The sequence below is a fragment of the Cottoperca gobio genome, chromosome 14 (assembly GCF_900634415.1).
Source record: "Cottoperca gobio chromosome 14, fCotGob3.1, whole genome shotgun sequence".
Lineage (NCBI taxonomy): Eukaryota > Metazoa > Chordata > Actinopteri > Perciformes > Bovichtidae > Cottoperca > Cottoperca gobio.
In genome coordinates this window covers 11,360,094-11,382,241 of record NC_041368.1, presented here as the reverse complement: position 1 = coordinate 11,382,241, position 22,148 = coordinate 11,360,094, and the positions used below count along the sequence as shown (strand labels likewise).

The following is a 22,148-nucleotide window of genomic DNA, read 5'->3' as shown; positions in this document are numbered from 1 at the left end:
TTTTGTTATTGACTGAGAGAGTAGAACAGTAGCATGCGGAACAAGGAAATACAGGAGCTCCGACGGGGTTCAGTCCTTGACCATGTGAGTGCTTGGAGCTGTGTTTTAGGTGCCATGTACTGATATTCTGCAAACTGTCTGTGCAGGTTAAAGTGCCACAACAAATGCACGAAGGAAGCCCCATCCTGCAGAATCTCCTTTCTACCAAGTAAGCTTTGTTTGATCCTCAGTTGAAGGACGCAGTGTATTTTGCATATCCAGCACATTGTGACATTTCTAATTTCTCTTCTAGTCGCCAAAATTCGGAGGACCGAGTCTGTTCCGTCTGATATAAACAACCCTGTGGACCGGCCGCCAGAAGCACCGCAGTTTGACACATTACCAAAGGCCATTACAAAAAAGGTAAAAAGAAAAAGGCTTAAGAGTTCTGCAATACGGCAGTTAGATTGCTTGGATATGAAATAATTTCTGAGAGTTTGAATGCTGTAAAATGTACAAGGAACCCTCTAACATGGTTTATTTTTAAAACCAGCCCTAAAACAAAGTGAAAATAAAGGAAGCCACAGTGTGGAATGACTAGAGTTCTATCTCTGGCGCTTTGTATATATGAAAATACAGACCACATTTGCCAGAATGCCCATTGGTTCCTGTTGCACAGATGACCTCTTCCTGATCCAACTCTACCTGCGTCTGTTGGAGAGGACAGACACATTGTAAAGATTAGTGAAGCCCTCTCCATTTTATGCCATCAAGCAATCCTTATTTCAGACTCAACACAATCCGGTAGATTTTCCTTGAAATTGTAGTGACTGCTACAATCTAAAATGAAAGTAAAACAAAAGTCATCTTAAGTATCGGCTCTGTGTCGTTTGCACCCATCCCTGCCCCACCAGGATCATCCTCCAGTGCTGAACCAGCTGGACTCCAGCAGCAATCCGTCCTCCACCACCTCGTCCACACCTTCCTCCCCAGCACCCTTCCAGCAGAGCAACCCTCCCAGCGCCACTCCACCACCCAACCCCTCGCCCAAAAACCTTCGGGATGGACGCTTCAACTTCCCCGGTAAGCATCGCAAACGCCCGGATACAGAAGCACAGATACTGTCGCCTGACGAACACCAACAAATCCAGACACACACACACACTGTACATTCTGAAATGTCCATGCTAGCACTGTACTCTTGATTTCTTCTTGTAATACAGAAGTTTTCTTCCCTGAATAACTTTTCCAGTTTAACAGTATTTGTAATCGTATGGGCCACAAACACGCTCCTCTTTCCTTCTCTCTCCATGTATGACAGTAAAGCGAGACACTACCATGCAATGGTGAATTGTTTTAAATTGTGCTACATGTCTTTATGTATCTACTTGTTCATATATCATTCCTAGCCTGATTTATAGAACATTTTATTCCTGAAAACATTTTCTTTTTTTTAATGGCTGTTAACAGTATTTCTGGAGCGATACAAAGAGATATCCGAAATGTCCTCCGTAAAAACCTTTGGCTGTAATATGTCAACAAAACGAAACGAGCACTTTGAACCTGGCCTTATCCGATGTTCACATGTCTGTTCCTGAAAGATAAGGCCTCATTTGCATATTCAAATATAACATTTCATGGTGATATCTATTAGTTCAAATGTTTTCCCTTCGTTACCTAGTGTCTCCCTTTAACACTGTGTTTTTTTTTTGTTGTTTTTTTACAAAGTGAGTTATTTCAAAGCTTCTCTAACCAAAAGTCTCTCTCTGTGTCATGCTCGTCGGTCTTCCCCTCTCTTTTTGTGTGCAAAAGCTGCCTGTTACTTTCAGCATAGACAGCAGTTTATCTTCCCCGGTGAGTTGACGGTCCCAAAGTGTCACGCTGCATTGTTATTCTCCCATCGTCGCACTCGTCCAACCTGACATTCTCTCTGTCCTCTGCATGTTGGTTGTTCGGGTTGTAGCAGTTACTGTAGCCATCTTTCACTGTGTGCAATGTGTGTTGTCACTTCACAGTCTTTTGACACCATCTGCTGGTGGTAGAGAGAAGTTGCATGAGCAGTCATGTTCTTGTATGTGGTGGACCATGAAGCTTTCCTGAAGGAAAAGGGGGGGAAACATAATAAACATAATGCCCCTCCTTCCTAAACCATCTAATGTTTCTCCACAGACGTCTCCGGTCCTGCTCATTTGCACCCTGATGTCCTCCAAGACACTGTGTAAGACATTTATAATAAAAGTTCACTCAGTGTTTTACATTTAATGGGTTTTACACCTCTGATGTCAATCCTCTGTCACAGCAATGAGATCGAGGCATCGGCGGACGACATACATGCTGAGCTGGTGGAAGATGAAGATGAAGAGGTAATGTGGCAACACGTTGTGTCTGGAGGTTTTTCTGCGTCATGTTTCTGAATATGTATCTTTGCATCACATTCTGGTCATCGGAACAACATAAGATGAGTTGATAGACAGAAAGATGAATCAGATGTCAAAGCAGAGAGAGATGGGCCGAGCTTATTTATTTCAAACTGTCATATTTATTTGGTTTATCATACGTCATTATTTTAGTGATATGATGATAGCAATTCTTCAGCTCATACTTCAGCGTGACTGACAGCGCCCCTCTGATGCTGTTAGTAATTTAACCAGGAGACTCTTGCTGGGCTCCCATTTATAGAATATATTAACTTATCTTCCATAGAGCTACAATATATAACCATCCAATAAGGAGATGAAGATGATTATTATGCCTATATATAGATCCATGCGCTCACTCTTGCAGGAAGGGGAGGAGGAAATTGAGGTTGAAGACGAAGATCCCGAAGAGGACGACAATAACGAGGAAGAGGATGAAAATGAAGGGGATGACGGGGAGGACGTCAGGATGAACATGGGCTCAGACGGCGAGTGCGACGAGCTGGATGATCTGCCCAGCTCTCGGGGAAACCGGTGGAAGGGCCCCATCTCCCGCAAGGCGAGTCAGACCAGTGTTTACCTGCAGGAGTGGGACATCCCTTTCGAGCAGCTGGACCTCGGAGAACTCATAGGAAAGGTGAGGAATCTAACCCAGATGTTAAATGTGCATGCATCATATCTGGAAAAGGCACTTCTGCTGAAGTTTGTTGTGTCAATGCAGGGCCGCTGGGGCAAAGTGCATAAGGGTCGGTGGCACGGCGAGGTCGCTATCCGGCTCCTCGAGATCGACGGGAACAATCAGGACCATCTGAAGCTCTTTAAAAAGGAAGTGATGAACTACAGACAGACCAGGCATGAGAACGTGGTCCTCTTCATGGGGGCCTGCATGGCTCCGCCCCACCTAGCCATCATCACCAGGTGAGAGCCGAAATATCAAACACGCCTCTGAAGTGATTTTAACCCAAATACTAGGGGTGTAATAATACATCATTATGGATCCAATTTCATCAAAGTGTTTAAACATGAGAAATGTGGCACTTTAGAGTAAACAAGAGGTTGGAATCAAATTGAAATTGTCTTGTGGCAAATATCGAATCGTTGTCCAAAAAAATGATGTTCTATCTTCCCACTGATGAAACTTATGAATTACACCCCCTACGAAATGCATGTTTTTAATATTTAATTGAATCTTTTCTTCTCTCTTCCCACAGTTTCTGTAAAGGGAGGACACTGTACTCAGTTGTTCGAGACACTAAAAACACTTTGGATATTAATAAGACAAGACAAATTGCTCAGGAGATTGTAAAGGTAATTTTTTATTCTATATCTATTTGTATTTGTAATGATTTAAGCACTTAGAAGTGGTGTTGAAGCCACATTTCATGTCCACAAACTTGACTTGCATGCCAAGAAATATTTCCATCATAAGAAATAAGAAAATCTGTGTAACAAAGCCAAATATATTGTTTATTAAATATGTTTCTAATTTGGAATATGTTTAATTTAAATGAATGTCCCAGCAGCCTGTTGCCAGCTCAGTCCATAACTGTCACTTTGTCTTCTCACACAGGGAATGGGCTATCTGCACGCTAAAGGAATTGTTCACAAAGACTTGAAGTCAAAGAACGTTTTTCATGATACCAATAAAGTCATAATTACAGACTTTGGGCTGTTTGGGATCTCTGGAGTTGTTCAGGAGGGCAGGTAAGAAACTGAAGGCCTCTGCACACCACACTGCTGTGTCCTGGGGAGGTCCAGTGATTTGTAATAATTGCTAAGTTCCACAGTGGCTCCGGTCCTGCAGGCGTTTCCATTGTCAGCCAGTATTTCTTGCAAAGACTGAAGTCTCCTGATTGTAAAATGTGAATTCTTTCCAGCACACTCTTGTTGTTTTCAAGCACATTTTGAACACACAGCGTGCTCATTTTGTTCTCCCTCTGCTTCATGAATAGTTTTTTGTACACAGAGGTGGACTACATTTAGTTAATGCATCTTTCCACTCAGATTTTCCACTCCATTTGATTTGTTACTAACAAAATAAATGTTTTGCTTTTTTTTTTCCAGGCGTGAGAACAAACTAAAACTTCCACATGGCTGGATTTGTTACCTCGCACCAGAGATTGTGCGCAGGATGAGCCCAGGAAACAATGAGGACCGCCTGCCCTTTTCCACTGCAGCAGATGTGTACGCCTTTGGGTAAGTTCTGCACACTCATCTTAGTTCGACCTACTGTTCTCTCACACCTCTTTCTGATTGAAAAGTACTTAACCATTGGATGGAATAATCATATTTATTCTTTTCCCCCCTTTCAAGCACCATTTGGTATGAACTTCAAGCTCGGGACTGGCCTATCACCAACCAGCATGTGGAAGCTACCATCTGGCAGGTGGGGAGTGGAGAAGGCATAAAGAAGGTCTTGGCGGAGATCAGCCTTGGCAAGGAGGTTTCTGTGAGTTGAAACACAAGTACAAGTGTGTCAGTCATTCATAAAAGGTTTATATTTATTCTGCTTGTATAACGGTGTTAAAGAATCCTCTGTGCTCTAACGGTGTAGTGAGATGAACGTGTTGTAGATCTTTTGAGAACTATCATCGTTCTTTTTTTTGGAGGAAATGTCTTCAAATCTGCACAAACGTCCACTTGGACTCAAAGATCAACTGATTAGAATTTGTGATCACTGTGACCTCACCAAACACGTTTTTGGCCATAACTCAAGAATTAATTTACTTATTATGAGTCTTATTATTATTATTTACTTATTATTCAGTCACACAAATGTCTAATAGGATAACATTCTAAAGTGATGACATTTTGGACAGACATGGATGTAAAATTGTTAGCGTAGATATGATGTGTGTATATATATATATATATATATATATTTGTTAGAATATAACAAACTTAACAAAAGAAAGGATTAAATAGTAGTCTAATAACCTCTTGCAGTGTTTGAGATAAATATAGCATGTGTGCTTTTTCTTCATTTAAAAAAGACAAAACAATTATAATCGTATTAATAAAAGTAATATACTTTTGAAAAAAAGAATAGAGGATCGGTCATCATTCATAGTGCAGTCCTTTGTCCTCTCAAAGTGGTTTGTCCTCTCAGGAGATCCTCTCTGCTTGCTGGGCGTACGACCTGAGAGACAGGCCGACCTTTACCCAGCTGGCCGACATGCTGGAGAAGCTGCCCAAACTCAACCGCAGGCTCTCCCACCCCGGACACTTCTGGAAGTCTGCAGAGTAGGTATCCAGAACTGAAGGACGATGTGAAGACACTGGACGTGTGAAAACAGAAACTCTGTCTTTATATTATGTATATCTTCTAGTTTCTTGTGGTACAAGTGATCAGTGTGGTCAGTGATGATCCTATCAGAGTTTATTCAGCTTTGGGGTTAGGGTTACATAGTCTTATTTCTGATTAATTTTTGTTTGATATTTTTTAAATAGGTTTGAAATGCTTCATAATTTCTGATCATCATCGCATATGACCCAAACCCTCTCTGTCACTGCACCATGGCGCAGCTCTCTTCAGCGTCGCTGTTGTTCGCTCTCGATTGAAATGTGAACGTTGTGGTTTATACATGTAATTGTGAATTGTAAAGTTTAATTTAGTCATTATGACACAACACTCTTGACAATTGTCACTCGACAGAAATGGCACATTTTTGACAGATTTGTTATTTTTTCTTCATGAGAAACTTCACACTGCCGCACAGTGTCATTGGATTTGTTGTCATGGCAATTTCGAGTTTCCTAAACGAGGCTGGCAAGACAAGTGTTATAAGACTCAGACACAGATATAAAGTTATAAATGGCATTTTTATTCATTTCTGTCCTCATCCGTGTGTAAAACAACCACAAATCATATCTTTATTCTGAAACAACCCAAGTAAAATTGAACAAAAGACTAGAATTGGGAGAATTTCTGGACCTAAAAAGTCATGACAAGAAACGTTTTATTTAGAACTTGTTCCTCACACGTTGTCATCTCAATATGTATGTGGTAATCCTTCACTTTTCCTCTTTTCTCTCCGACCAGCGTTTTCACTTCCTGCTGCCACACTGCCGTCGATACATTTGTTAACATGACTTCATTGCAACTTCCCTTTTACACCATGTTTCCCACTTCTTGTTTTTCGCTTCTTATGCATGATTTGCTTCTTCACAAACCTCTGACCGTGTTTGCTCCAAGATCTCAAGCTACCATTTTATTTATTTACACTACGGGCAAAAACATAGTTTTTCATGCACTGGTCAATTTTTAAATTTTAGACTAATGCTTCCGTAACACGTCTTCTTTCAAACTAGTCAAGAGAAGAAAACCAGAATACACATTAAGGTGTAAGACTAACTTTGTCTATTTGCGTTTGTACATTTCTCCCATTATCTATTAGATAATGCTTAATTTGCATATTTAAACTTAGAAAACTTGTAATACAAAAATATCTCTGTGTCTGAAGGATCAACTGAGGAAGTTAAATGGTGATTACATTTCTTCACCGTATGTGGTATCTTGCAAAATGTATGTCATTTATATTACGTATCTTTTTAAAGGCTGTTTTCGCAGACTCAGCCAGAAATTTCCTCTTGAGTAGACAATACTGACACCAAACATTCCAGTTTCAGTCATATCTTTATACTGAAAGTTCTTACTGAGGGCTTAAAAAAGAAAATCATAGATCATTCATAGCCTGATTTAGAGAACATGTATTTCCTAAAAACATGGCAACGTTTTTTTATGGCATTATTTTCTGATTTAAGGGGTGATACAAAGATATCTAAATGTCCCTCCCTATGTTAACAAAATTAAACAAGCGTTTTTGTAAATGTATGGGAATTAACACATATTTATTATAATGGCTCAATTGCACATATAAACATAACATTTCAGAAAACTTGTAATACAAAAAATAATTGTCTTAATGAAAGTAATCAACTGGGAAAGTTTCATGTTCTCTATTGGTTAATACTTTTTACCCTATTCACCTGTAGCGTCTCCCCTTCAAAGGAAATGATGCAAATGACTTAAAGAGGTCAAATGATGAAGTGAATCTTAAAACAATTTGTTCATTGAACTCAGACAGTCTGGTTTTTTTTATGTAGTGAATATCCTTTAACTAATCTATGTGGATGTAATATCTTGCCGCTTTTCAAATGATGCTTTCTTCTCTGTAAAGCTGTGACACTTTCACTAACCGTCTAATGTTTGTGTTTTCCTTTGCTCTTTTCTCTCTCTCTTTTGTTCTCTCTTTTTCTAATCTAGGTTGTAGCAGTCACTCTGAAACATAAGCAATGCAAAACAAAGCCTGGGTCTGCCTTGCATGCTCCTGTATCCTTAACTCTTACAGGATTGATCAAAGCATTGCCTCTGCCTGAAAACAGACACTGCTTTCCACTAACCCACAGTCTGATCTTCCATGTCTAACCGTTGCATTTTTCTCATCGGGAAGAGAGGATCGGTGGAGCGAGGTGTGGCGGAGGGGGGAGGGGACACAACTGTCGTCCTTCACGCTTTCCCTCCTTTCGTCTAATATCTCTTTGCCTTCCCTTTTTGGTTTTGTTCTGTAATGTTGTTCCGGGACTCTGAGGCTTGTGAATAACTGGCTTGTGGTGTCTGCTGAGACTGACTGACTGCTGTGCTGTGGTCTGTGCCTGCTGATGGCTGCCCTGTCTTCGGGCCTGCTCACCTTCTCTGTGCTGCTGTGATGTGGTTGTTCTCGCCAGGGCCCTGACCACACAGCGCTTTTTTCTCTCTGAGACACACACACACACACACACACACACACACACACACACACACACACACACACACACACACACACACACACACACTCTCACTCTGCTGGACATACAATGGACCCTACTTCCAAATGGACCACTTAATTTATCTGTGTTTTCCCTGAGGGGGTTTACACACGTTTGCAGGCTGAGTGATGTTCTCAAACCGACTGCCCCTCTGCCTCCCTCTCTCAGTTTTTAATGGTTGTGCTGAGATGGTCACCAGCCCATGTCTAGACACAATTTGCACTTTGTCTACAGGAGAAAAAAAAAACCAAGAACTGTTTTTGTTGTTGTTGTTTAGTTTGGTTTTGAAGTCATATTTGCAGTGTTTTCTTTGGTAACACTATCTACAGAACCCACGTCTATAATGCGTTATAAACTTACTTATGATGCGTTAAAATCTGCTCATAGAACTGTATAATTATAGTTATAAGCACTCATAAATATTCATAATGCTTTATAAAAATAAATAACACGAAACATTTTCTAACATCATCGCTACTCAATGACTTTTTTCTGCAATGATCATAGTGTATTATAATTCTTATTGTAATACATTATAATCTTTTTATAATGCATTATAATCACTGTAATATTGCATTGTGATTATAAGATCATACTCAAAGTGGTGCATTAAGTGAAGTAATGGCATTACTGGGGTATAAGCAGATGTAATAATCAGAATCATTGTAATACATTAGAAGATGGTTATAAGTCATCATAAGTGGTCATTGTTTGCTTTAAGTAAAGTGAAATGGTATAGCTAGGATGGCATTCGGAGAGTGCAGACCTTCGCCAAGGCCAATGGAGAAGCAAAAGTCCCGCCCTTTTCCGTATGAATAAATATGTGCAGTAGTGGGTGGGCAAGAGACAAATAATTGTTTTGGTCAGTTTGAATTATGGCATGATTTACACATGATGGTTGTCAATTTAAAAGATAATTTTACGAGTCAAGAAAGTTGTAATTTGTCATAGTACTATTTAGTTTTGTGTGAAACTGCTCAGTGAACTACAGTTCTCATCTCGCACAATATATACGCCACCAACACATCATTATACGTCATTATATTGGCTCGCTACCGTGCGAGGTAACTTTTCTATGTCCCACCAGGTGTTCAACGCACAAATGTAGCAATTTCTTACCTGATGCGTTTTATCCAGCCTGCCGGGAAGCGAAAGAACGAGCAAGACCCGTATCTCGTGAGTACGTCACGCTACGAAACACATAGGCGTCGTAGCTTCAGCGGGAAATAAAGTTGACGTCACTTACGCAACTTTTGGATGTGTTGTCTTCCTAATATGCATTTTCACTGTCTTATCGTTCAACACATTCATGACAAACTGCAATTTTCTTGACTTACACAATAGTTTGAATTGACAAACATGTAATGTAATAATGTAATGATTTGTAGTCAACGACTTTGACTACCGTAGCCTATATATTATTGCCCTAAATAAGGTCCCGTGGTGGTCGAACGGAAGGGGCGGGACTGTCTGTTGTACCTGCTACTTTTTTGCCAAGTTTTTCTGCTTTAGCACTTGAATTTTCCCAGCCGGTAACTAATTTTCTGATTGTTCTGGCACCACATGTATGCAGCACAAATGCTCCATCTCGCAGTAGTTTGTGTGTCCACCCTGTGAATTGCATCCGCTCCAAAATGTAATGGGTTCTTCCTTGGCCCATGTTACACCCTTCCACTGAGTTTCATGAAAATCGAGAAAGTTGTTTTTCTGTAATCAGACAAACATAATCGACTTTGACAGAAGTAATAATTCAATCTAAAATGTGTGGCCAGCAATTATGAGGTATTATTATACTTGACCTTATCAAGTCATTATAAAATGGTTTATAAAGTGTTATGATTATTCTAAAGCATTAAGAATATTTATGAGCGCTTATAATTATATGCAGATTATAATGCATTAAAAGTATGTTTATAATGCATTGTAGACATGGGCATAGAAAGTGCTACCCTTTTTTTTTTCACGATGGTTTCAGAGTCTTGGACAGTGTGATATGCTCACTTGTATGTTGTCTTTTTTTTGGAGTATAACCTGGTAAATTCACTGTTTATTGGATGCATTTGAAAACAAGGCACTGATGAGGACTTCTGTTTGCTAAAAAACAGCTGAAATGAAAAGACACAAAGTGAAAATATTCCCTTCATCATTCACAATCCTCATGGGAATAGAATAATGCTGGCTTTTTATGATAACATACTTTTTTAATAATGTTTCTCCATTGAAGTGTAAAGTGCACCTTATAAGAATATGAGTTATTAAGAAAGATCCTTCTTTCAAGAAGTTGAGTGATTTCCTTCTCTGCGCAAAAAAATATAAATCAGGAACCTGGCGCAAAGTGTCCTATATCTTCCTTAAACATTACCTCTTGTGCGCGCTTGTGTATACTGTTTGTGATTGCTGGCTTCAGTTGGCGTGCTTGTATTTGTGTGTGTGTGTGTGTGTGTGTGTGTGTGTGTGTGTGTGTGTGTGTGTGTGTGTGTGTACACGTGCGACTGAGGATGAGCGTACTGTATTGGAATACGTAGGGTTGGTTTTCGTGGAAGACTGCAGTAAATGTTGTGTTGCAAATCCAATGGTATGTAATGTACATACATTATTTAATGTATAGCAAATGAACATGATTCTTCTAATATTTGTATAAACATTTTATATGTAAAATACATCACATTTTTGAATAGGTACTGCTATGGCTATTACAGATGTATATATATTTATATTTTTTCATGTATAAAATACTGTATAAAAGCTGTACAATTCTTTTTCTTTTTTTTCTTTTTTTTTTTTTAGAATGGGCCAATACATGTTTTTTTATGTTATTGTAAAAATTCATATTTTTGTATTGCATGTGACTACCATTCTGTACACGCAGTTTCTGTTTTCATCCATGAAAGACAATAAAATGAGGCTTGTCATGTAACGGAGTGGACACATTATTTTATTGTTGCAATACAGATATTTCCTTCCTGGTTGTATGAAGCTACAATATAATTAAAATATCCTTAGACTAACTTAGTTTTTCTAGTCTCACTTCCAAACTAAATACTTAATAAAACATTACAGTTCCAGTTGTTGGATTTCAACTATGAAACTAACCCCTAACCCTATTAAACAAAAAAATCATGATCTTGTACTGAGATTTCAGTTTCATAAAAATAGAGGAATTGACGACAAGCATAGGTAAAGCTATAAAATATGAAAATGTAATCAATTTGTGAGTTGATTTGGCTTCAGCCAAGAATAGAATCCAGGGTTCCCACGGTCATTGAAAACTGGAAACGTCATGGAATTTCAAAATCTCTTTTTTAAGGCCTGGAAAAGTCAAATAATTATTTTAAATTGATAGTTTTAGAAAAGTTATTGAATTTTGTTGTGTGTAATAAAAATTATTGTCACGGTAATCTTCTGTGGATAACCTTCCACGTACTTCAACATAAAGGTGAATTTATTTTTGGCGTAATGTAGCTTTAATGTGTGTCGATGCGTGACGTTTTGTTCACCATCACGTGGGCTTCTTTGTTTTCTCCCTGTTCCGTCTGTCACTCCATGTAGTGTTTGCAAATGTAATTTTAATATTTAAAATATACCTGAACCATGTTGCTGAATAGTTTTTCAGAAATGTTGTCCATGAACATGTGTGAGAACCCTGAAAATAGAATATTGATTCTAAGTCTGTCGGAGTTGTTAGACTGAGACAGAGATGCATTTTTGGATTCAAAGCATACATTATTTGCAATATCTCTACATTTTATAAACCAATCAATGGAGCAAGTCAGAAAGATCATTAGTGTTTTGGGTAGGTGAGTGAAAGTAGTTCAATCTGGAACATGTAGGAAGAAGAGCATGCATTATAAGAGCACGCCGGGGGGGTTTCATGTCCCTAATGGTTGGCAGTTTAGCCCCTGCAAACAGCAAAACTGAAACAAAGAAAGTTTTGTCAAACTTCTCTTTCTACGCACAATAATGAACCGTGAAGCTCACTTGAGAAGAAGGTTACATATAAAGCCTACAGCAGCTGCGTAATGCTCAAAATCCCAGTTTGCCTCTAGGTGGCATAAAGACCCAACAGAAAGTAAAAGTAGTCACCTTCAGTCTTTACATCCTGAAGCATAGTGTTTTTTTTATTAAAGATGTATACATTATACTTGAAGTTTGGTTAGATGTTTTTTTTTGTAGCATTGTCTGCTTTGTGTATTATGTAATGTGCAGGTGTGAAAGAGTAATCATTCTTTAACCTAGAACAGCTAAATCAGCTTACATGCAAATGAGCTACTATCTCCTAAATCTAGAAACCACTCAGACTTTTCTCTGCTAAAATATGATCTCTGCTGAATTAAGAGGAGGACATCTCTGCATAACAACAAATAATATAGCAGAGGTGTGGACACAAAAGTCACAAATTTAATGACTTTAGAATCGACAAATCAAAAAAGACTTGCAACTCGACTTTAACACCAATGAGTCGGGACTTCAAGACATACTGAACATACTTGATACCCTTCTTCCAAGCCCAAAGATGAAAAAGTATGTTATTTAAAAAGTGTGCCACCAATTTATTAATCCGTGAATCAACTAACGTTAACCATATTCATTCGCAGCAACTCGACACTTAATTCCCCAAAGCTAACACTACATTTCTTATCCCCAATTGCCAAAAATTAAATCAAAGATAATATTGTTTGCGTATAAAAAACTATGTGGTTGTAAACAAAAAAAAGTAGCATGATCAATGGCATTACACTTGTTAAGGACTCAAAACTCAAAGTATAGGACTTGGAACTTAAAGGCCCTGTCACACATATCCGTATGACACAAACGTATGCTGGTGTATACGAAATATCGGCAATAGGTTGATATAAATTAAGGGTAAGTTGTGATCGTTCGAAGGACGCAGACGATACGCTGAACACACCAGACATACGGCCCTGTCACACACTTCCGTATGGCAGAAACGTATGCCGGCGTATATGAAAAGTAGCTCAAGATTATTATACGTATGTCTAACCTAACGTATCAGAGCGTCTGGCCAACGGAGCTGGAAAAGTGCCATCTGGTTCACGTCATGCTGATGCTGGAGAACAGAATGTACTCTTGTCGCAGCCTCTCAGCATCCTCCATGCTCTCTGATGATGGTTGATGTATTCATCAAGACGTGCTGTGAAGAAGTGAGGATAACCTACTCACAGGGACCCTATATACTATATTCAAACCCCAATAAGCTCCCAAAAGGCTAGCTGAACGCTAGCTGTAGAAACACGTTTAATAAGTTACTCCGTCATCAGGGATAAGTTTAACATAGGTTACCAATAGGTTATCCACTCGTTATCAATAAGTTGGCTGTAGGGTTCATGGTCAGCCGATGTAGCCTATATCTAACGTACCTCTAACGTAGTCATGTAGGTATTCACATAGGTATTTACGTACTATATTTACGTAGGTAAGTATTCACGTACGTATTCCGTATTCAAGTATGTCTAACGTAACGTAACTTATGTGTAACATCTGCATAACTTGAAGACACACGTCGGATACGTCCGGTAATTTTCAACAAGCTCAAAACATCAGCGTTCAACAACGCACCCCAGCGTAACACAGTGAGCTCTTAATGAATACTACTTATGCCTTACCTTATATCTACGTACACTAGCGTGTTGCCGATATTTTGTATACGCCATATTTTTGTATACGTTATGCATTTGTTGGGTATTCGTCTGATACATTTTGTATAAGTAAGTGATGCGCTATCAATAGGTTAGACATGCTTCATAAATCAAATGTAGGCCTGCCCGTTTTTTCACATTTGTGCTTATTCAGCTTTTAATTGATGACTACTGAACGTTTATAATATGATGCCTTGGGAGCTGTCAGTTAAATGATAAATACTGCCTGCATTCAGTCCTTGAAAGCTGTTATCAGTAAGGATGCATCTTAAGTGTGGCTTCGACTAGAAAAATTATGGATTGATTTCTGCATACTGGTGTCAATCCAACAGAAAAGAAAGGACCTTGTATCCTGGCTGACGATGCACTGCAATCAAGAGCTCTTTGACTCCAACTGGTACTGGATCACATGACCAGCATTTGGTGAGGGGAAACTGTTTCCTTCACTGGGAGGCCGCACACAGAATGTCCTTTCTTCCCTGCATGTCAATCAAAGCAAAGGACAATTAGTCATTTGTTATTTGTTATTGTTATGTGCTGTTACTGAATTCTGGACCTGAGGATTTAGCAGTGAGGAGTAGTGATATGTGCAGAAACAATGCACAGAGATAGTGAATCTGTGGACTTCTTTTCTCCACATTTAAATTAATTTGAAATGTATGTATATCAGTTTTTCTTTAAACTACAACGCATTTAAGGAGGTTTCCTATAACTAAGAAATCTTTGGGGAGATCATTTATGTATACTCTGGGTTGAGATGATCTACTTAGAACTGCCTTCTGCAACCCACAATGTTAACGCGAGCCAAACAGTAACTTAGTTGCCTGCTGACAGAATTGTGCCCTGAGCTGCCCTGTGCTTCTCTGCTGCTCAGGATCGATGGAGCGCACAGACCGTCATAAATTGTTACAGAATATTGCCGTGCTCCAGACAAGGACATTCGACCTGTAGAAGACTTCTGAACTCCTCGACACTGCGTAGGCGAGTTAGTTCATCAGAATTCAGCTGGACCAAGAATTAAATGGACATCGACCTCTGTGAATGGGATTTCAACCTGCTGGGAAGATATGGTTCTTAAACCTCAGGATAGGACTGTAGTCCCGCAGAGGGCAGGATTTATGGACTCAGAAAAAAATAGAAAATTCCTCAACTGATGAATTAACACAAAATGAATCAAATTATTCTACATATGGGGGTCAGTGATGTCCGCAGAGAGCAATCAGAAGTGCTAAAGCAGGATTTCATTGAGCTGTTTAATTATCTGGACACACCGGAGGTCCAGAGGGATCAACAAGTTCAGCAGACTCTTAGGGCTCAGCTAAAACTATGCTGTCTGAAAGGAATCAATTATATTGATAACTTTAATCTGCTGTCTTTTTCAGAGCAGATAGCCTCCACTGCCCATCTAATAAGACGTACCCTGACACACAGCAGCCTCAATGTGATGAGAGTGTTGACAACCAGCTCACACATCATTCTTCTGGTTCCGCCTTGCTTCACTCTCCCCTGCTTCATCCCCTGCTTTATTCTATTTAAGCTTATTTTCATCTGTTGTCATTTCGTTTTTCTATTTTCTTAATGCCCGTTTCATGTAAAGCACTTTGAATAGCCATTTTTGTTGAAAGGAAAGGTACTATACTGTGATTGTTACTGACAGATGGGACTTTCCATCACCCATGGAAAGATGTGTGGGGCTTTTGAGATTAAGTTACTTCTATTCTCACTTCCTCTTAAACATAATTTGCATGATTTCTGCTTTTTAAAATTATATCAGTCAAAAGGAAAAAAGGATAAATTAACACTCAATAGTATCTATGTGGCTCCATTTTTTATTTGTTTGTGCATTGAAACATTTTAGACAATAGGGCCGTTTTTGGTTGGCTAAAATTTCTTTGATCCATCAGTCGTTTTTTAAATGCTTTTTTCTTGCCGAATGACTCATTTTCAAGAAATAAGAACATTTCTGGTAAACACAAGATTCAAATTGGTGCTTTTGCATGGTGCTTTTGCATGGTCCTTTGCGGACAAACTCAATTTTACAGAACAGTCCATTCAATCAATTAATCGAGTGTTAGTCTTAACTAGGAATTCTTTTGTAGACGACAGCCCTACTAAACAATATACTGCATTTAATCTGCATCTGTGGCCACTAACCATGTGTGATAAAAGATAACTGACTTTGAATGGCAGTGTGGTGCAAATAAAATAATTTATGTGGCTTAACACAACAGCCTGTCAACTTGTTGCATTTTAGAGGTCAGCCATAGTAATGTATGACCCTTCCTATGACAGGCGTGTACACCTGTAACCTTGCCTCCACATTCTGTCTGAATAACACGATGCTGTCCAATATTATTATTTTATTCTACTTTTTTATCATCAGTTGTATTATCAGTTCCTTTTGATGGTAATGTTGATGAGATTGCCATAAACTGGTATGTGCTGTCATTGCCTTGATGACAAAAGCACAGCAGGTTGACCAGCAGGGTCATACACTCCAGGGTCTTTAGCTCAGTACCTGCAGAACAGACTGGACTTCGGTAGATCCTGTCTTACATCTTACTGGTGTCATGTGCAGGGTTGAGGCAACTTGCCAAAACAAGCATGTGTTTGTATGTGTAAGTTTCCAATGCAAGTGCAGACATGCAGCAGAAATTACCACAAATCACATAGGAAAATGTACAGTTACAAAGGAAACAAGAAGGGGAACTTTAGAAAATGAATACACCTGCAATCAATGCGAATTAATATTTTTATTATTTTGCTCATTGAACAGATGTTCTTGCATGTCTGAGTCGGACCGTCATGTGCGTGAGTTGTGCTGCAACGTTTTCCACTTACATGTAGTATTAACTGAACGACATATCAAAAGGCCTCGTGCTATTGGTACATGAAATTATACATTGACTATAATTAAAGTCATCTGTGAGCAATTGTGGCTTGGACAAAAATAAGTAGATGACACTGAAGAGGACGGACGTATGCATGTTTAGTCTGCTTATGTCACCTAAAATGTTCTGTGGGCATCTTTGACAAGACTTAGACAAGTTATTATAAACTACGCAAGAGATGAGATGGCCCGTCAGCATGTCAGCTTCCAAAAATAGACAATACCAGTACTATAAATTAAGAATTGTGCAAATTGCAGCTGTAACCCTTGTGTTAAAATCATGCAATTTTTCGAACTTTAGTGATATGCAGATTTTGTTTTGAGGACACTGTTTTGAATTATTTTGGTTTGCTCACAGAACTGAAGCCAAAAATTGCCAATAAGCTGAAATGAAGTTCCTGGTCAATGAGTTAGAGTTGTTTTATCGTTAGTGAGCTGCTCAGTGAGCAATGAGCAAGCCTCCAACTTGTAATAGTCTGTCACACAACAGATGTCTAAATCTGAACAGAACACCAAAACCACTTCCTTTTCTTATTATAGTCCAAATAGAGAAGTCAGTAGAAGACACCCCGATGAGTGTGCCATTCATTTGATTTACCGTCATTCGACATTGCTAGTCGCTCCTTTACACATCGCTCATCTCTTACGTACATATTATTTCATACAAATCCCCTTATTCTTCTTGGAACTATATCAAGATCATCAGCAATGTAAGTGACATATTTCATACGTCTGCTTTTATAGTGTTGTTGTTCCAAATCCTGATGGAAACAAAGCTGATATTATTTAGCTATTTTTGACTACTTTAAAGACAGCCTTGTACATTATAAAATATACAGTAAACTGTCACTTTATCATCAGTTTCAGGAACTTGCTTTACAATTACAATCATGTATTCAAAACTATGTCCTCAAACAATGCAAGTCATGTGATACTGAAAACTTCTATAAATTAAATGAATAGAAAAAAGTGATGATATGTTCTATATGATTTACAAGTCTGTTACAAGTGAAATTCATGCGTAAGCAAAAGTATTAGCATCATATTATACTTAAAGTACCAAAAGTAAACACTCATTATGCAGAATCCTAATATTATATTGATGAATTATAACTATGGATGCATTGATGGGTAAGCATTACTGAAATGTTACAGTTGGTGAAGGTGGGGCTAATTGTAACATGTACTGCTGAGTCACGTAATCTACAATATTGTATCATAATTTATTAGTTGATTATATTTTGTGTCATTAATTTGAATATGCAAAGTGAAGCATATAAGTGTATTGGAGTGAAATATTAATATATTAATAATAATGTATGGAAATTGAAATAATAATATATTGAAATTGAAATATTGATTACAATATTTCCCTCCAAACTTTAGTGAAGTAGGAATATTTAGTAGCATAAAATGGAAAAAAAATAAAAATTATAAAATTAGGGACGGGTTGATATATCATGATAAAAAGACGGCCGTGGAAATCCTCACGTTAGTGACTTGAAAAAGATGTCTAACTTGCGAGAAGTGAAAAATAGAGGAATTATCATGTAAGAAAGAACAGACCAACACAATATTGCTATTTATTATATATTTATCCTTTATTAATGCATGTGGACATTATGTTTTTTGATTCATTTATTTAAGATTGCGTTGTTTCTCAACTAAATCTGAGGTAATGTGATTTCAGTATGTATTGCCATTTTATGAGTGCTAAGCATATTTTCATGATTATAGAGATAACATTGTGAATCGTAATTATTTTGGTGATGATAATCGTGACATGAAATGTTCATATCGTTCCATGTCTAAGTACAATACTTGAGCAAATTACTTTCCATGCCTGGTTTGATCATGGCTGCCCCATAGATTAAATAGCAAGGTGCAAATGTGTCTGGGCTTCTTCCTAATTCTCCTTACTGTGTTACATTTGTATTCCATTTTAAACTAAAACTACTGTCCTATCTTCTCAGATACCAACATGAAAGGCTTCCTCTTCCTGTTGTACTGCATAGAAATCCTGGGTGCAGTGAATGGAGCTCAAAGTGTCACAGGAAATATTCCTACCTCAATTGCCTCAAAAGCTGCTTCAAACCCAAACTCTCCTTTTTCATCTTCTCAAACACCCACCATTGTTGCCAACAGCATTTCTCAGTCAACTACAAAAGGACCCACCAGCCATGCCGCTCCACCTTTACCTGGCGCACATCGGCCCACCACCAAACCTTTCGTTATGTTTTACAGGAAGGAACACCTTTCACTGCTCATGGTGACCGGCGGACTGATCATAGCCTGTGCTATTCTGCTGTTTACTACTCTGCTGTTGATTTGGAAGGTGTGCAAGTTGAGCAGACGCATCAAGATGCTGAGCAGCAACGCTGATCTGATCAGCACCTCTGAATACTGGGTTGGAACTGCCAAGAGGAACAAAAGTGCGTCAGAGAAAGAAGACAAAGAGACCACTGTGTTAATGTCTGACATAATTCAAACACAGGAGGACATTGGTAATGGTACCACCAAGGAAGAAGGCAAGAAGGTAAACGAAGGTGGACAAAAGGGAGAGGAAAACAAGAAGGAGGCGGGAGACCCTGCAAAGAGTGAGGAAGCTTCAACTGCACCTGAAACCGTTGATTAAAATGCGTCCACCACAAAGCCACAAGAGGAAGCCAAAGACTCCAAGTCCACCAAATCGGCAGCAGCCTCCAACTCGAAGGGCACAGAGGAACCAAAGGATGTGGTGTAGAATTGTGCCAAAAAGTTTCCTGAGTGCCTGCATTTATTTCCATATAGCTTTACAATACGATAATAAAGGATACTTTTTTCAGCAGCTTTTGCTTTGCAGGAAGTTGAACAACTGCTGCTAAATCTGTCAAACGGAGCACTGAGCATTTCTTCTTGAAAACAATTGGTAGATATTGTATTTCTCTGTTATTTGTGGCTTTTTTTTATATATACAGCTATAGACCTGTTACTCAAAATGGACACGTCCTTAATTATGAGTTATATAAAAATGTGAGAAAAACAAAGTTCTCTTCACAAACTCAAAATATTCCTTTAAAGTTATGAAAATCTTTTGTCCAAGTCAATTTGTGTTGTGACAAACTTTACTTTTGGAGATGTACATACTTTTAAATAACATATGCAACAATAAAACCCTTCCTACCTAACTTTAGTCTTGAATCTTTTACTTTGCTGCCATTGTCCCGTTGAGTTGTGACTTTGTATAGTGTGTGTATTAAAAGTCTGAGAAGTTTGTCCCTTCTCAATGCAACCTCTGCTTCAACTCCAGAAAGGAGCAGCAGTTGGAAACACTCAGAGTTGCAGTAGCTCTGGGTGATGTGCAAGTTTAAAGATGCAGTAAATGCAATCCTCAGTCAAAATAAATGTCAATGTCTGATTGTAAATCAGGCAATCAAAGTGAATAAGGTAAACTTGGATATGAGAGATTTGGATGATTTATTTCTCTCTGCTGCTATGTGCTAACCAGTGGCGTAGCTAGGCCCATTTTAGGTGGGCTTCACCAGATTTATGCAAATGTTCTTTATTTTGGGCAAGGGGGACCTGTGTCAGTGTTTTCTCCAATCATTCAATGTTTTTATGATGATAAATTAAAGAAAGAAATATGTCTGTTCCTTTGTAGTTATTGCCATCTCAGCTTCTTTTTTAATAATTCTTTACTATTATTTTCACAGTTGCAGGTACCATCAACAGTAAGGGCAAACATTCTTATATTTTCAGCCCAACCCCATAGGTTCACAGAGATTAGCAAGTATAAGATTAGTAAGAAACAATTATAAATTCACATCCAAATGAAAAAAAACGGGATTCCCGGCTCATGAAAAATATTTCACTTAATTGTCATTGGTTATGGTATTTTTTATACTTTGATTGATTGACCCACCTGTGGCCCCCCCCCCCCCCCCTCCGAACGAAGATTGTACAATTTACAAAAAGTACTGATTTTGCGATGGTCCAGGCAGGGGCGGGACTTTATTTTGATGGGCACACCATGCGGTCAATCACATGCGAGGACAGACTAGGATCATACCATTATGTGAAAGAAAGAAGGGGGGCAGACGCTCCAAAGACAGCAAGTGTAGTGGTACAGGCCAGATACACAGAGAGACAGGGGATTTAAATGCAACAGGTCGGGAGAAAGTGAAGAAATGAGCGAAAAACGAAAAAGAATCACTGCACTAAAGACTTTTATTAATAATAATAATAATAATAATAATAATAATAATAATAATAATAATAATAATAATAATAATAATAATAATAATAATAATAATAATACATTTGACTTGTATAGCGCTTTTCTTGTAACTCAATGACGCTTTTAAGTGTCATAATGTTAAGACTTTAGCCTTTATTTATTTGATCTGTTTGCTGTGGTTCTGTGTTAAGTTGTTAATTTAAAGGTTTGATTAAATGTTAAACAATAGGAACTGTGTATTTTTTTTTGTAATGAAAAAAAAGCATAAAAATAAGGCTTTTACGAAAACACTGAATGAAAAATTGCCAACACACAAACCATTTATAATTGCTAAATTAGGCTAAACTTAGAAGTCCCAGAAGAGCCATTTGGGAGCCATAAGAGCCAAAAGAGCTGAATCTTTGAAAAGAGCCGGACCTCCCATCACTAGTATGAACGGTCTGACTCGTTACCATGGGAACCTAAATAAAAACACGCATGCCATGATTGATCACTGGAGAGATGCTGTAATCAGTCAGGAACATACTAATCATGGTATTGTTTTTGTTGTGTGTGATTATTTATACTTAACTAAAAATATTGAAGGCTTGAACATTGCCTTTCTTTTGTCCCGGGTTGAATGTGCCCCTCTGATAAAACACTTGGCCCCAGCCAGGCCCCCCGAGTGATATTGGTCTAGAACCGCCACTGCAGCACAGCACGAGCACAAACCCCCCCCCCTCTCAAGCGGGCAAGGAAAAACTCCCCAAACCCTTTAACACAGTGGTCCTCAACCACCGGTTACCATTTTTTCCCAGAGATAATACCTTATTTTTTTTATTTCCAATCTTGATTGAAGATATGCTTCATCACCGGCGCATAATGTATTTTAGACGGTGGAGGGGCATCTCACACACACTCTGGAGACCCCCCAGATGATACATCAGGAGACACCAGGGGCTTTATTGTGGCAGCCCATCCAAGTCCAGCAGCAAACTTTATCTGTACATACTTTAAATGTTATATTGTTTTATAATATTTTTCTGTTTATAATAATTAAATCATTAATTTCCATTCATTGAAAGGTCATTTTCTATTTAAATAATCCCTTTTCTAAATTAATAAAACATATGTACTAAATAAATTCTTCTTGAACCTTGAAATCAATCATTTGCTAAGTTTTCATTCATTTTCATTTATAG

General features: G+C 38.4%; 2 protein-coding genes across 4 annotated transcripts in view; both read left to right on the top strand.

Annotated features, from left to right (window-relative positions):
- The window catches only part of ksr1a (kinase suppressor of ras 1a), a 31,494-nt gene extending 22,819 nt beyond the window's left edge, over nt 1-8,675 (top strand). For 2 of the 3 annotated variants that reach the window (XM_029447832.1, XM_029447834.1), the window contains exons 8-21: nt 147-208; nt 293-402; nt 894-1,062; nt 1,792-1,833; nt 2,149-2,197; nt 2,279-2,342; nt 2,764-3,033; nt 3,118-3,314; nt 3,608-3,704; nt 3,967-4,100; nt 4,461-4,592; nt 4,710-4,845; nt 5,506-5,639; nt 7,663-8,675. In XM_029447832.1, coding sequence (XP_029303692.1) covers nt 147-208; nt 293-402; nt 894-1,062; nt 1,792-1,833; nt 2,149-2,197; nt 2,279-2,342; nt 2,764-3,033; nt 3,118-3,314; nt 3,608-3,704; nt 3,967-4,100; nt 4,461-4,592; nt 4,710-4,845; nt 5,506-5,639; nt 7,663-7,669 — 1,603 coding nt within the window. In that variant the 3' untranslated portion in view covers nt 7,670-8,675. The remainder of the gene's footprint in view (nt 1-146; nt 209-292; nt 403-893; nt 1,063-1,791; nt 1,834-2,148; nt 2,198-2,278; nt 2,343-2,763; nt 3,034-3,117; nt 3,315-3,607; nt 3,705-3,966; nt 4,101-4,460; nt 4,593-4,709; nt 4,846-5,505; nt 5,640-7,662) is intronic. The other variant, XM_029447833.1, reaches the window with a different exon arrangement.
- An 8,597-nt stretch (nt 8,676-17,272) lies between these two features.
- On the top strand, nt 17,273-19,918 carry LOC115019012 (uncharacterized). The gene is made up of 2 exons (XM_029448322.1): nt 17,273-17,461; nt 18,725-19,918. Exon 2 carries the CDS (start codon nt 18,733-18,735, stop codon nt 19,384-19,386), a length of 654 nt encoding a protein of 217 aa, XP_029304182.1. The 5' UTR covers nt 17,273-17,461; nt 18,725-18,732; the 3' UTR covers nt 19,387-19,918.
- The last annotated feature ends 2,230 nt before the right edge of the window (nt 19,919-22,148 follow it).